Genomic DNA, 12,830 nt, shown 5'->3' with positions numbered 1-12,830 from the left:
CAGGAATGAATACTATTGTGACTTAAATCTACTCAACACATTCTGTGATCTAAAAGCAAAACTGTTACCCTGAGTTTGAGAAAGGATTTTTTATTTTTGCCCTTAAAAAAATATGGCTACAATAATAAAAAGGAGATGTGTTTATGTTGACATGTGTGAATTTAAATAACATTTTGTAAAATCAATAGGTAATAACTAATTAATAATTTTTATCAAATTTAATCAATTATTAACAATGAATGAAGATTACTGTAGCCTTTAATCTGCTCAACAAACTTGAGAAATGTGTATTCAGACAGAAAAACAACTGTCCTGAGTTTGCTTGCAGTTTTTTCTTTTTACAATATTTTCTATTTTCATCCTTAACAAAGCTACTAAGGTACTAGTTTGGTACTAGCATAAGTAGCATAGCAACAATAATAAAAGGGAAAAATGTCACCAAAACAACTTGGCATAACATTTATAAAATCAATAACTAACAAGTTTATAATAAGCATTGTTAAATATTTGCATAGAGGAAAACAAATTTATTAATACTTTAACAACAGTGATAAAACTGAAGGCTTCTATTTTAAATAATGTACTCATGCAGTGCCTCAAATAATCCTTGAAGTGTAAACATAATTTACATTTTTAATTTTTATGTTGAATACTCATCCTGCAATGTTGCTTTAAAGTCAATGACACAAAAAGAATGGAAAAATATGATTTATTGCTTTAGAAAGACATAAAATATGAGATTTGCGTAAATCATAATTGAACTAATATTTTTGTAAAACAATGAGAACAATTTTAAGGCGTATCACTTATTTATACATAGGTATATTACAAGTTACGCTTTAATAATAAAACAGGACCTTGCTTTTTTAACAAAGAGTCATTACACAAAGTAAACAAATCCGTATTTAACATTTTGTCACTGTATGGTATCTAGTAATTATAGTTATATTAAAAACGAGAAATATGATACTCAATAATGAAGGCGAAAGGTATATTTACAAACAAGATCAGACGTAAATACAAATTTGAAGTGAAATTTGACATGCCAGATGGGAATATAAACAATAAAACTCACCTCCAAGAAGATCATCTACACTTGATTTCGTAGATGACATGTTGAAATTACTTTAAAACGCAAAGAAACTGAACGTTTTCAGCCCTTTATGAAGATTACTTCGATCGTTTTAACTATTTACGCGGAATATGAGATACCTACGTATTTACCCAAACACAACTTTGCGGCGTACGTGACTTGACAGTCTATTGCAAACAACGACAACGAAACAAAACAACCAGTCAGCATTCATCTTTGTCGCCAGTGGCGTCACAGATCACGTGGGTGCTTACGCCAATCACAACCCACATAAAAATACAAAAATAAACAAATTAAGGCACGAATTTTAAAAAATATTTCGTGAAATTGAAATTTCCAATATATCTTGCTCGTAATTGTAATAAATGTAAGAGGGATATTTAGAAAGCTACGTAAAGAAGATAAATATATAATTATGTAATAGTATCCACAACAGTTTCTACCACAGAACACCAATTAAAATCTATATATTTTGTTAAAAACCCTTTTTTTTAAATGTGCTTCTGAGCGCCAAAATGTAGGCCACCTATTATACAACTGTCTTCTTTGACATGCAATAATCATCAAAGAATATATTAGCAGTTAAAAATAAAACAATTATAAAGTAACAGCGATTATACATCATGGTATATAAGAAACTACGGCTTTTAGCGAAAGGGGGCTTTTGAAAAATACATCTATTTCCATGAATAAATGCCCACTTAATTAGTTTCTGAAAGAGTATTTTAATATTTAGCGATCGCTGATGATTTAAAACATACAAGTGATGTTTATTTTTTCTCCTAAACCTGTCATAGTGTAGAAGACAGACATTTGGTATACTTTTTTTAGAACTTACTCCTTATCTATAAAAGATTCATTTGTTTTATATAAAAAGGTTTTAAAATCCTGAAAGTTTTAGTTTGTGATTTTGTATCTTTATTCAGGTTAGAAAAAAGGCCAAAAGGTAGCTGCAAATGAAAAAGTAACAAGAAGTGGCGGATTTACAAGAGGATCTGCGCGATTTCTAGAGCTTACATAAAGAAATTGAGATTTAATAACAATGTGAGTGTGTGAAAGATAAGAAAGTAACAAACAAAAAATGAATTACCGAAAGAATATTTGATTATTGATTTTTGGTATATTTCATAGTAAAGGTACAGGACCAACAATAACAAAATGTTGTTTAAGGGACGAAAAAGTCACAATTATGGAATTAATTTCTAAAAGTTGTGATTTTTGATAGTCTCTATAGCATAAATACAGAAAATTAGGTCTAGGAACAACGATACTGTCATTAAGGCATAAAAACTGATAAAGAATGTGAAATGTACTGGATTTTGATATAATTAGCAGTATAGATACAAAAAAAGAGAATTCTTGGTTAGGCTAGGTTAGAAAAAAAAAACAAGAGGCGTAGGACTAAAAGAATAGTTACTAACAAACGAAAAAGTAACGCTGAAGGAAATAATTCTCAAGGGGATGTGATATCCCCTCCTCTTTCATGTAATGCATCACACAATTTGCTTAGCGGTGATGGTCGCAAAATCTGTTGCGTATTCAATGCTTTTTTCCCGCCCAAAAAGTGCACGTCGCTAAAAAAGTTTTTACTTTAAAAAGAGATTTAAGAACAACGGCACTCTTGATAAGGGATGAAAACTGACAAACAAAGCAGAAACCAGAAACAATGCATAATTCATGTAAAATGTACTGGCTTTTGGAACAAGAGGTTTAGGACTAAGGGAACTGTTGATAATGAACGTAGCAGTACCAATGAAAAAATTCAGTAAGGAAAGAGATGGGAATAGTAAAATCTCATAAGAAAATATCGATTTAATTTAATCGATTCTGTAAAAATTGTACAAACTAGCTTAAAAATATTTTACTATACACATTAATTATACAATATTTACATAAAATTTATTTATCATCGTAAGTCTTTGAGCTACAGTACTGTTTTTAAGGCACTCGTTATAAATACTAGAAGTCTTTTTAAATTTGGAGACTACCTGGAGGAGGTGGCTCTAACTTTTTCTTGGCCTGTTCAAAAGCTGCCACAATGGAATCCCTACAAAAATTCTAATTAGTCCCAAAAATATTGGTTATTTACAAAGTCTTGGAAGCCTTTTCTTAGCTTGAATGTTAAAATTACCTGAAAAGTTTCCGATGCAACACGTAAGCACCGACATGTCCACAATTAACATATTTAACAGTAGCCCCGGGCCAGATATCTTCCAACTTTGACACCCCATTCCTCGGAACGTATCCATCTGCTGTGGCACAAATAGAAATCACTAAGGATGTATCATACGGGACTGAAAAGTTTCTTAAATGAGTACATTCATCCATCATGCCCCTCATGAACCACAAAGCCTCTTTGTTTTTCATTTTTATTTCCATTACTTTCTTGTTAAGTTTGGGACGTTGAGGCGGATTTAAAAGATTGAAAGAAGCGAACTCTTTCTCTGCTAACAGTTTCTTTACTGTGTGGGACATTCTGTGCGTTAGATCACGGCAGTCGTTCAAAACATGGATCAGTTGGTGGGGTGTTATATTAGACATGTGAATATTGGAATCGTCAAATAAATGTATTGGAATATCTAGGTCTAAAACAAAATAAACATTTACAGTTTAAAAAATTTAATAACTAATAACTCACTGCTGGATAAAAAAATTGGATATTTTCATATTTGTAACGTTAATAATTGTAATAAAACTAAATTAAACTTGAAAAATATTCATTGATCTTGCAAAGCATCATTTTGTGGTAAGCACTGAACAAGAAAGAAGTTCCTGGTGATAAGAAATTACTTCTTTGACAATTAATTGCACGTCAACAATTTTGACGTTGACATTTTCACACAGTGTTGCCGTATTGGTCAAATATTAGAGAATGTAAGGTATGGACTACCTAAGTCTGACGTCACAATGGACGGGAGTTTTAAAAACCTTTCCAAACATTTCTAATTTTTGTGTATTTGTCACATAAGAAGTTGGAAATATTGGTTTTTTAATTACTATTTAAATGGGAATAAGCCACAATTAAAGGTTAAAATACGTTTATTGACGTTTCAATTTCCACTTCGGAAATCGTTCTCAAAATACAAACATTAGTAAATTAAATCAACTACAAACAAAATTTGTTTAATTTACTAATGTTTGTATTTTGAGAACGATTTCCGAAGTGGAAATTGAAACGTCAATAAACGTATTTTAACCTTTAATTGTGGCTTATTAGCATTTAAATAGTAATTAATTTAAAATGCCACAAGAAAATAGCTTCAGAACAATATTGGTTTTTTAATTGGTTGAAGAATAAATAATATAATGTAGATCTGACAAAGGCATACGATAGTGTACCACTTTCAATGCTTTGGGTAGCAATGGAAAAACAAGGAATAAGCAAAAAAAAATATACAAGCAGTACAACAGCTCTACAAAAATATGACGGCAAACATTAAAACTGGAAATAGATTAACTAGAGAAATTCCTATTAGTAAGGGCCTAAAGCAAGGCTGCTGCATAGCACCTACACTCTTCAAAATATATCTAAATGAGGCACTCTTAGTGTGGAGAAGAAAGTGCTGCAATATGGCCATCCCAATCGGAGATGATAGATTGTACACGATACACTTCGCTGACGACCAAGCGATTCTAGCTGAAGACGAGAGTGATGTAGGCTACATGCTTAGAAAACTGGAAGATGAGTATACCAAATGGGGCCTCACAATTAATATACAAAAAACTGAGTACTTAGTTGTAGGAGAAAAACCAGAAAGCCTACAAATCGAAATGGGAACTATAAAACCAACAGACAATTTCAAATACTTGGGAGTCCAAATAACATCAAAAGCAGGAAGTAGCGAAGAAATACACTCCAGGATTGGCCAAGCAAGATCAGCCACCAGACAGCTACACGGACTATTATGGAATAAAAAAATAACAAAAGAAAATAAAAGAAGAATCTATAAAACAATAATAGAAAGTATTGGGCTGTACGGCGCCGAACTCTGGGAAATAAACCAAAGAAACCAATCAAAAATTAAGGCCATGGAAATGAACTACTGGAGACGATGTTGCCAGCTCACTAGACTTGATAGGGTGAGAAACGAAGATATTCGGAGAGAAATGGAAATCGATCTAGACATAATAGACACAATCGAAGCCAAAAGACTTAACTGGTATGGACACCTTCAGAGAATGCCTGAAAATAGATGGCCAAAAAAAAAATAGAAGAATGGACTCCGCCAACTAGAAGAAAACGAGGTAGACCAAGACGATCCTGGAGAGACGATGTCGACGATGCAATGACCGCCAGAGATTTAACAACTGAAGATTGCTTCGACAGAAAACGCTGGAAATTAGGATGCGAGAAGCGGCGCCAGCTGTAGAAGACTCGCTTGTTGTTGTAGAATAAATAAGAACTTTTGGTCATAAACATTCGTTCTGTGCGATTGGTATTATTTGCTGTTCGTAAATTTGTAAGGTAAGAATATCAAAGGATTAAGATATTTACTATGAATGTTCATATTTTAAGGTTAAGTTTTTTGAATGTTGTAATAGTTTTTGAGTTTATTTTTTAGATCTGTACGTATAATGCCTAGTAAACATGTTTTGAAGATATCCAGTATTACTGAATGTTTCAGGAATGACAACAAAACTACTATTAAATATTTAAACTACGAGAAAACGAATGTATTTAGTATTTTAGGGGATAAAATCACTAGCACTTAAAAAGATTAAACATTATTTTAAATATTTTTTAACTTCGTAAATGAAAACAATGATTTATAGATTAATTTTGAAATAAAACCGATTGTGAAAGATACATACGTTGGAGTAACAACTAGTGTAAGAACAGATGTATAAAAGTTCAACCTTGATACTTTTAAAAACTGAATGTAATCAATCACAAAAAAAAAACACAAATTTCCAAGTTTTCTTTTTATCCAGCAGCCGATTAAGCCCAGAGTTAGTGATGTTAGAAACATTATGTAGAGCATATACATATCAGTGTTAATACAAAACAGTTTTTAATATACTGCATGCGTTCATCCAAAAAAGTCTTTTAATTTCTCTTTAATCAGTAATTTTTTAAACAAAAACGGGATGTGGCACTCCGGGAGTAAGCATAAAGCATAGATTTCTTATAAATTTTATTAATTTTAATTGTATTAAGAAACACGCATGGGATTGCGTTTACTACTCCATATAGTGTATGGTCGCGACGTCGTTTTAGTCCTTTTATTTTTTTCATACAGTAGCTCGCGATGAGGAAGCTATGCTTTCAAAAATTCTTATCAAGTATGTATAAGAATTAACATATATATGAGCAATATTCCATAAATACATGGCCTAGCTCAGAAATGACGCCATATTGGAGAAATCTTAACCGTTATATAAATAGTCTGTTTCTGATAATATTACAGCAGTTAAAAATAGTGATACAAATTTTAATTTCTAAGTTCTAACACGTTGAGTGCCGCCGAGGTAAACACAACTGTTTTTGTGTGTTTGTCATAACATATTGGTAAGTTTTCGAAACAATTCTCAAAACTTTTGTGTAGTTTTACAGCCGTTGACGAAACTTAGGTGTAAAGAGAAATGGATTCTTTGGCAAAGAAGCCATTTCTTCAGTATAACCAATTTATTTTTATCAGGATAACGCGTCTGAGGTTGCAATGATCAAAATTCATGAATTGTGGTATACATTACTGTGCCTCCGTGATCTAATCTTGTCTTGAAAACTGCTCAGAGATAATTGACCTACAATAAATGCATTTCTAGTTTGTCATAAAGTACCAGGATATACAAAAAGGTGAAAATATCAAAACAGACATTTTCTGTATTTGTTAGATAAAAAAAATTGTCATACAACCAATTACACACATGCAATGCCATGAAGTAGTGTAAATACGAATGGAATTGTTTTGACAACCCCAACAACAATTTTAAAAGCAAGTAAATTGAAATTCTTGTTCAGAATTCTAAAAATATTAGTTTAACAATTCAGTAGTCAGTTATCTACAGTGTGGACCAAGAAAACTGCCAGTAAAAGCTGATACGAAGAAAAACTTATAACACATCAAGTTTGTTTAAGTTGCCCCCTTCTAAAACAAAAACCAGACATAGTTTTTTCCTGGTAGTCATGCCTTTTTGATGGGCCACACTGTATAGATAATTACATCTGACATTATTTTATGATTAAACCAATCATAAATATACTACCTGATAAAAGCCCAAATAATAATCAATCGTATTTACCCTTGACTGCTTCTATTTTCTTTTCCACGGATCTAATGAAAATATTACCTGGCAAATTTTGACTAAGGTCACACAAAAAGGGGTTATCAACAATTTTACATTGTTTAGAGAGACTATTGCACAAAAGGCTGTTGGATTTATATTGGTTTTGCAGCATTTCCCAATCAATTGATTCACTCATTACACCCTAAAAATTATAAAGATCTGAAAAAATTGTAATAATACAGTAAATGATTAAAATTTGTCAAATCTTATTGATCATTGTTGATAACAATTTATTGGCTTCAGTAAGGCTTTTGTTTACAATACTTGATTTTTCTATCACCATATTGTTTTCTGTTCATCTTTAATGTTAATAGCATCATTATCACCACTAGTACTTAAATTTAGTTCAAGCAGATGGAACTGTATATCAACTATATATTAATTTCTCCCACATATCTCCATATGTTATACTTTTACCAAATTTGTGATATACATCATAATAATTTCTTCCATTTTTCAAGACTGCTTCATCATATTACCTTCCCCTTTTGATACATGTATTGAAAGAGCTTTTTGTGTTAACCTAATTAATTTCAAGTACATTCAATTGAGAATAATATTGTACAAACCTAAAAACTTAATGTCAATTCAACTTCATTTAAAAAAAAAAAAAATGATCACTTTAAAATATCGAGGATCATTCAATAACTACATAATCTACACCAGAGTCATCAGTAAATTCATATATTTGACTGTCAATTTAAATACTTTCATTTTTGGGCACTTAAAGATAGCTGACATGGGGAGTATCTCAAATAACTGTGTAATGGGCCTAAAAAGGTGTCAAAGGATCAATCAATTGATCTTTTTGTAGAGAAAGTTCTTTTTTCTCAGGATAATGCAACTGTCCACAGCTTTGCATTCACAAATTGAGTTTTGAATTAGTGTATCCTATTCTTCAGATTTCCTCTAAGCTAATATTATGTTTCTAAACTTAAAAAAAATTTTCAAGTAATTCCAAGGAAATTGCTTCTACAGATCTATTTGATGACTTGAAGGTATTTCTATTGGAATATACTTACAAATAAAATTGTTTTTGTCTAAAATAAACTGAACCACATAGTTATTGAAAAATGCTCATAAAATAGTTTAAATAAATTTTATATCCTACATATTTTACCTCTGTAAATACAGATGATGCAGTGGACCATGATAAGCAAGGGACTAGCACTAAAGGTCTGGGCCAGTTTGATGCTGCTAAAGAAGCCATCTAAAGAAGGGTGCTTAAATTGTATTAAAAAAGCATTTGTTTGCATAAAAAAATAGAACAAAAAAAAATAACTCAAAAAAGAATAACCAAATATTTGATATTTTTACCTAAAAATAATGATACTGAGTGAATGTGTATAGATGCAGTTAATAATTATTTGATTTGAAATATTAATGCAGTTCTGCTGGCATGTTTAACTTACATTTTTGATGATTTTGGTTGCTCCCTTTTGACTAAAACCTTCATAAATTTATTAACCAATCAACCATTATTTCATTTCTAAAACTACAAGCATAAAAATGAAGGAATTGTTTGTTTATTTTTTTTTTATTTATTTAATACATGGGATAACCTCATTAACAGTTTAAATTACAATATAAAATATCACACTTAGGATTAAAAACTTTAAATTACTTATAATATAAAATCAATATTAAAAAGTTAAAAAAATGAGACTAAAAATTTAAATACTAAAGAAAACAAAAAAATTCAAGAACAAAATTCAACAATCTCAATATACATATCACAAAGCAAGAGATCTTTTTAACTGAGTTAAAAGTTATATTTAAAATATCAAAATCGAGAACATTTAATAGCCCCATGTATATATCCAATGGGTTGTGAATACCATAGGTTGTTCTGTGGAAAGGAATATTGAAAACATTGTGGTAACATAGAGCTTGATCGGAAACATTAAAGTTAATCTGGCTTAACAGGTTTGGACAATCAATAAATCCATGTATGATCTTATATATAAATATAGCTCCTGACATATCACTGAGGTTCTTGAGTGGCAGTAAAGATAATTATTGTTCAATATGGGAATAATCATGATTTTCAATAGTACTTTGGACATGGTAAGCACAATATCACAAAGATTTATGCTGGACTCTTTCTATGGTATTGAAATAGAGTTTATGTGGTCACAGAAAGTAAGCTTCTCATCCAAAATAACACCCAATTTATGTAGTGATATCATTTGTAACAAATAAGTAAATATGTATTTTTGAAAATAGTATGTCTTTAATCAATATGAAGGGAAATTTAAATGCTCCATAAGACAATCTATAGAAAAATGCAGGACATATAGAAAAGATTTTGAAATAATATCTATGAAAGGCAAATGCCAAAAGTTAATAAAGTTGTACTTGTTGAACACATTTCAAGTCAATAAATTACCACAAGCATTATGTACCACAATATATAAGGTAACTATATATATATATATATATATATATATATATATATATATATATATATATATATATATATATATATATATATATATATATATATATATATATATATATATATATATATATATATATATATATATATATATATATATATATATATATATATATATATATATATATATATATATATATATATATATATATATATATATATATATATATATATATATAAAGTAGTTAGGTATTATTGACTGACACGTTATGTAAAATAAAGTTTTATTTTGAGGATGCAGTCATTAATAGTCAGGATATGCTAAAATATGGTATCAGTAAATACAATGAAATTAGAATTAAATAACATTGTATAAAACTAGTATAAAAACTTACATGAGGTTAATCCATTAAATTTTTAAATTGACAAAACATTAAAACTTAACTTATTAAAATTATATAGTTATGTAAGTACAATATTTTAATTTTATTTAATTTTGTATAAATTCATTATGACATTGATTATTATATTGCGAAATATTAGCAAATAAATTTTGCGAAAGCTTAATTAAAAAACAAAGAGTTTCACTTTCCTGCCCTATTAATGACTGCATCCTCAAAATAAAACTTTATTATATATATATATATATATATATATATATATATATATATATATATATATATATATACATAATATAAATGTAGATTGTAACTTACGTGACCTCCCATAGAAATCCCAGTAACTCCTAAAGGACCAAAACCACGTTCTTCACACCAGTTTAAAAGAACTATACACTCAAATATAAGGCAGCCACCCATAACAAAAATATCAGACACATGGTGAAGACTAGATCTAATTTGATCCTTAGGTTTTCTAACACCATAGAAGGGATTCTCTAATATAATAGCTCCAATACCTTCTTTCAGTAATGGTTTCGCCATAATATTCCTTCTTCGCCAAAAATACTGGAAACATTTGATGTTGGTTATTATTTATGAGTGCTATTGACTATTTTGATCTTACGTGATCACCTGTCCCTGCTAGATGAATGCACACTGGTTTGTAATCACTCTTCCACTTCAGGGGAAGCAGCATTTGAAAATAACAGTCTTGTACTTCTTCAGGTACTAGTCCTGGCAGGAAAGTAGCAAATGGGCTTCTAAATTTTCCTTCTATTATTCTACAATCAGTTCTTTCCACTATCTATAAAAAATTACAAGTATGAAGTAAAAATAATAGGTACAGTACTTAATTTTGTTTTTATGTGCAACAAAATAAGATTCAAAGTCAACTATGATGTGCTTATTTAAATAATTCATAACATATTGTAGGGTATTTTAAAAACTATTCCAATGAACCAAACTGTAGAAAAATGTGATCTGTGAACTTAAAATACATTAGAGCTTTAAAAATGTTAAACGAGGAAATATTGCTCATCAAAGTTCGCAACTACCATATACTGAATCTTATTAGTTTTACTTACATTTATTATTTTAACAGGATAATTATTTGGCACTAAATTATAGGAACATTCTCTGTTGGATACAACCTTTCGAAACCTGAATAACCTACAAAAATGAAACAAACTATTAATTTAAAATGGATCTAAACTTCATTACTCATAAATAATTATGCCAATGGTACTAGTCATATTAATATTACATAAATTTTCCAATTACTTTATGCTTTCCTGTTTTCTTTTCCTCTCAATTGTTACATTTATTATTTTCTTGGTAACATCTTTTGTAACATAGAATATAAATAATATTCATACATCTTAACTACCTCTCTAATTTTCTACAGATAGAGAAACTCTGTATCCAGATCTTCCCTATCTTATTCTAGTTCTGGTTATTTGTATTACCAAAGAATATAGACGCTTAAGCGTCTATATTCTTTGGTATTACCTTCTTGACAAATGCTGAGACCCACAAATATTTAGTAAGAGTTTTATATGGTAAATGGTTTAATTGTTCTGTCGGTTTTTGCCTACTGATAATTTGTGCTAGAGAACCTAGTATCAACGAATATAGATGCATATATGCTTGCTAGTATGTTCAGATTCATATCTTACTGTTATTACATGTTGAAAACTTGGTCTATTGCGATTGATGTGTCCCTTCTTCTAAATCTGCTATCTATCGCAAGTATCTCAGCCTATTTTTAAACAAATTTAACTCACCTTTGTAAATTATCAGCCGACCCCCATCCTTTTGTGAAAAATTTAGATAACAGAAGTTTTCTGTATAGTACATCCAGACGACTTACTGGCATTCTTTCATTTAATAATAGGACAGAAATACGAATCTATAACTTCAACTGTACTGCATTAAAACTTAATTTAAATGTGGATGTTTAGTTTATAAAGCATAAAATTTTTCTTACATTATACTAAAGCTGTCAAAGTTAAAAAAAATGTTAAAATTTTGACATTGAAGTTCTAGGAGCAACACGTCACATTGACCAAAATAAAAATTTAATTTTCTTCTTTTTCTATTCCTTCAAAACTTATTAAACTGAAACCGTCCAGATTTCACAATTAAAGATTAACCATCAGAGTATTTAAAATTACACGTTTTTTGCACCACGATATATGCCACCAACATTACTTCACAGTTGAGAAATTAATGCTATCGTAGGTATTGGTAAGTACAATTGAATAAAAGTAAAAGGTCACTGCTTCAACAACGTTATCTACTCAATTTTTTATTATTTACACTTGTTTTTGAATGGAATCTACGGCTTAACGTAAAGAAAGCGCTAAAGCTCATCTGAAAGGTATAGACATGGATATGTAGGTTATACACAGAATATTATATCTTTATCTATGACCTAGCATAATCTAATTTTATATAGAGCGGTTTAGCAGACACCAGAAGACGTGTCTCAAAGTATGTTTTCGTGACTGAGTAGTTTATTGCGTACCAAACTTGATTAGGAATATTGACCTTTAGCTCTACCACTTCCCAATTAGGTTCAACTACACAGAAAAATATTAAAAGATATTTGAGGAAGACAAAGAAAGTCTAGTCAATATGGAAAATAAACCGG

The 12,830-nt window shown here is 29.8% G+C and overlaps 2 protein-coding genes across 4 annotated transcripts in view; both read right to left on the bottom strand.

The window, feature by feature from the left end:
• BNIP3 (BCL2 interacting protein 3) overlaps positions 1-1,291 on the bottom strand; it is a 30,368-nt gene extending 29,077 nt beyond the window's left edge. Inside the window, exon 1 of one of the 2 annotated variants that reach the window (XM_072546879.1) lies at positions 1,076-1,291. In XM_072546879.1, coding sequence (XP_072402980.1) covers positions 1,076-1,115 — 40 coding nt within the window. In that variant the 5' untranslated portion in view covers positions 1,116-1,291. The remainder of the gene's footprint in view (positions 1-1,075) is intronic. The other variant, XM_072546880.1, reaches the window with a different exon arrangement.
• A 1,599-nt stretch (positions 1,292-2,890) lies between these two features.
• On the bottom strand, positions 2,891-12,245 carry LOC140452552 (protein ABHD18-like). 2 transcript variants are annotated; one of them, XM_072546878.1, is made up of 8 exons: positions 11,962-12,245; positions 11,263-11,347; positions 10,803-10,982; positions 10,496-10,744; positions 8,502-8,591; positions 7,385-7,523; positions 3,225-3,678; positions 2,891-3,140 (listed from the first exon to the last, which is right to left on the bottom strand). In XM_072546878.1, exons 1-8 carry the CDS (start codon positions 12,051-12,053, stop codon positions 3,065-3,067), a joined length of 1,365 nt encoding a protein of 454 aa, XP_072402979.1. In that variant the 5' UTR covers positions 12,054-12,245; the 3' UTR covers positions 2,891-3,064. The 2 variants fall into 2 exon arrangements, with proteins under 2 accessions (XP_072402979.1, XP_072402978.1); XM_072546877.1 differs by having other exon boundaries at positions 7,337-7,523; positions 11,962-12,243.
• Between the last annotated feature and the right edge of the window lie 585 nt (positions 12,246-12,830).

The sequence above is a fragment of the Diabrotica undecimpunctata genome, chromosome 10 (assembly GCF_040954645.1).
Source record: "Diabrotica undecimpunctata isolate CICGRU chromosome 10, icDiaUnde3, whole genome shotgun sequence".
Taxonomy (NCBI): domain Eukaryota; kingdom Metazoa; phylum Arthropoda; class Insecta; order Coleoptera; family Chrysomelidae; genus Diabrotica; species Diabrotica undecimpunctata.
This window is presented reverse-complemented; position numbering and strand designations above follow the sequence as displayed.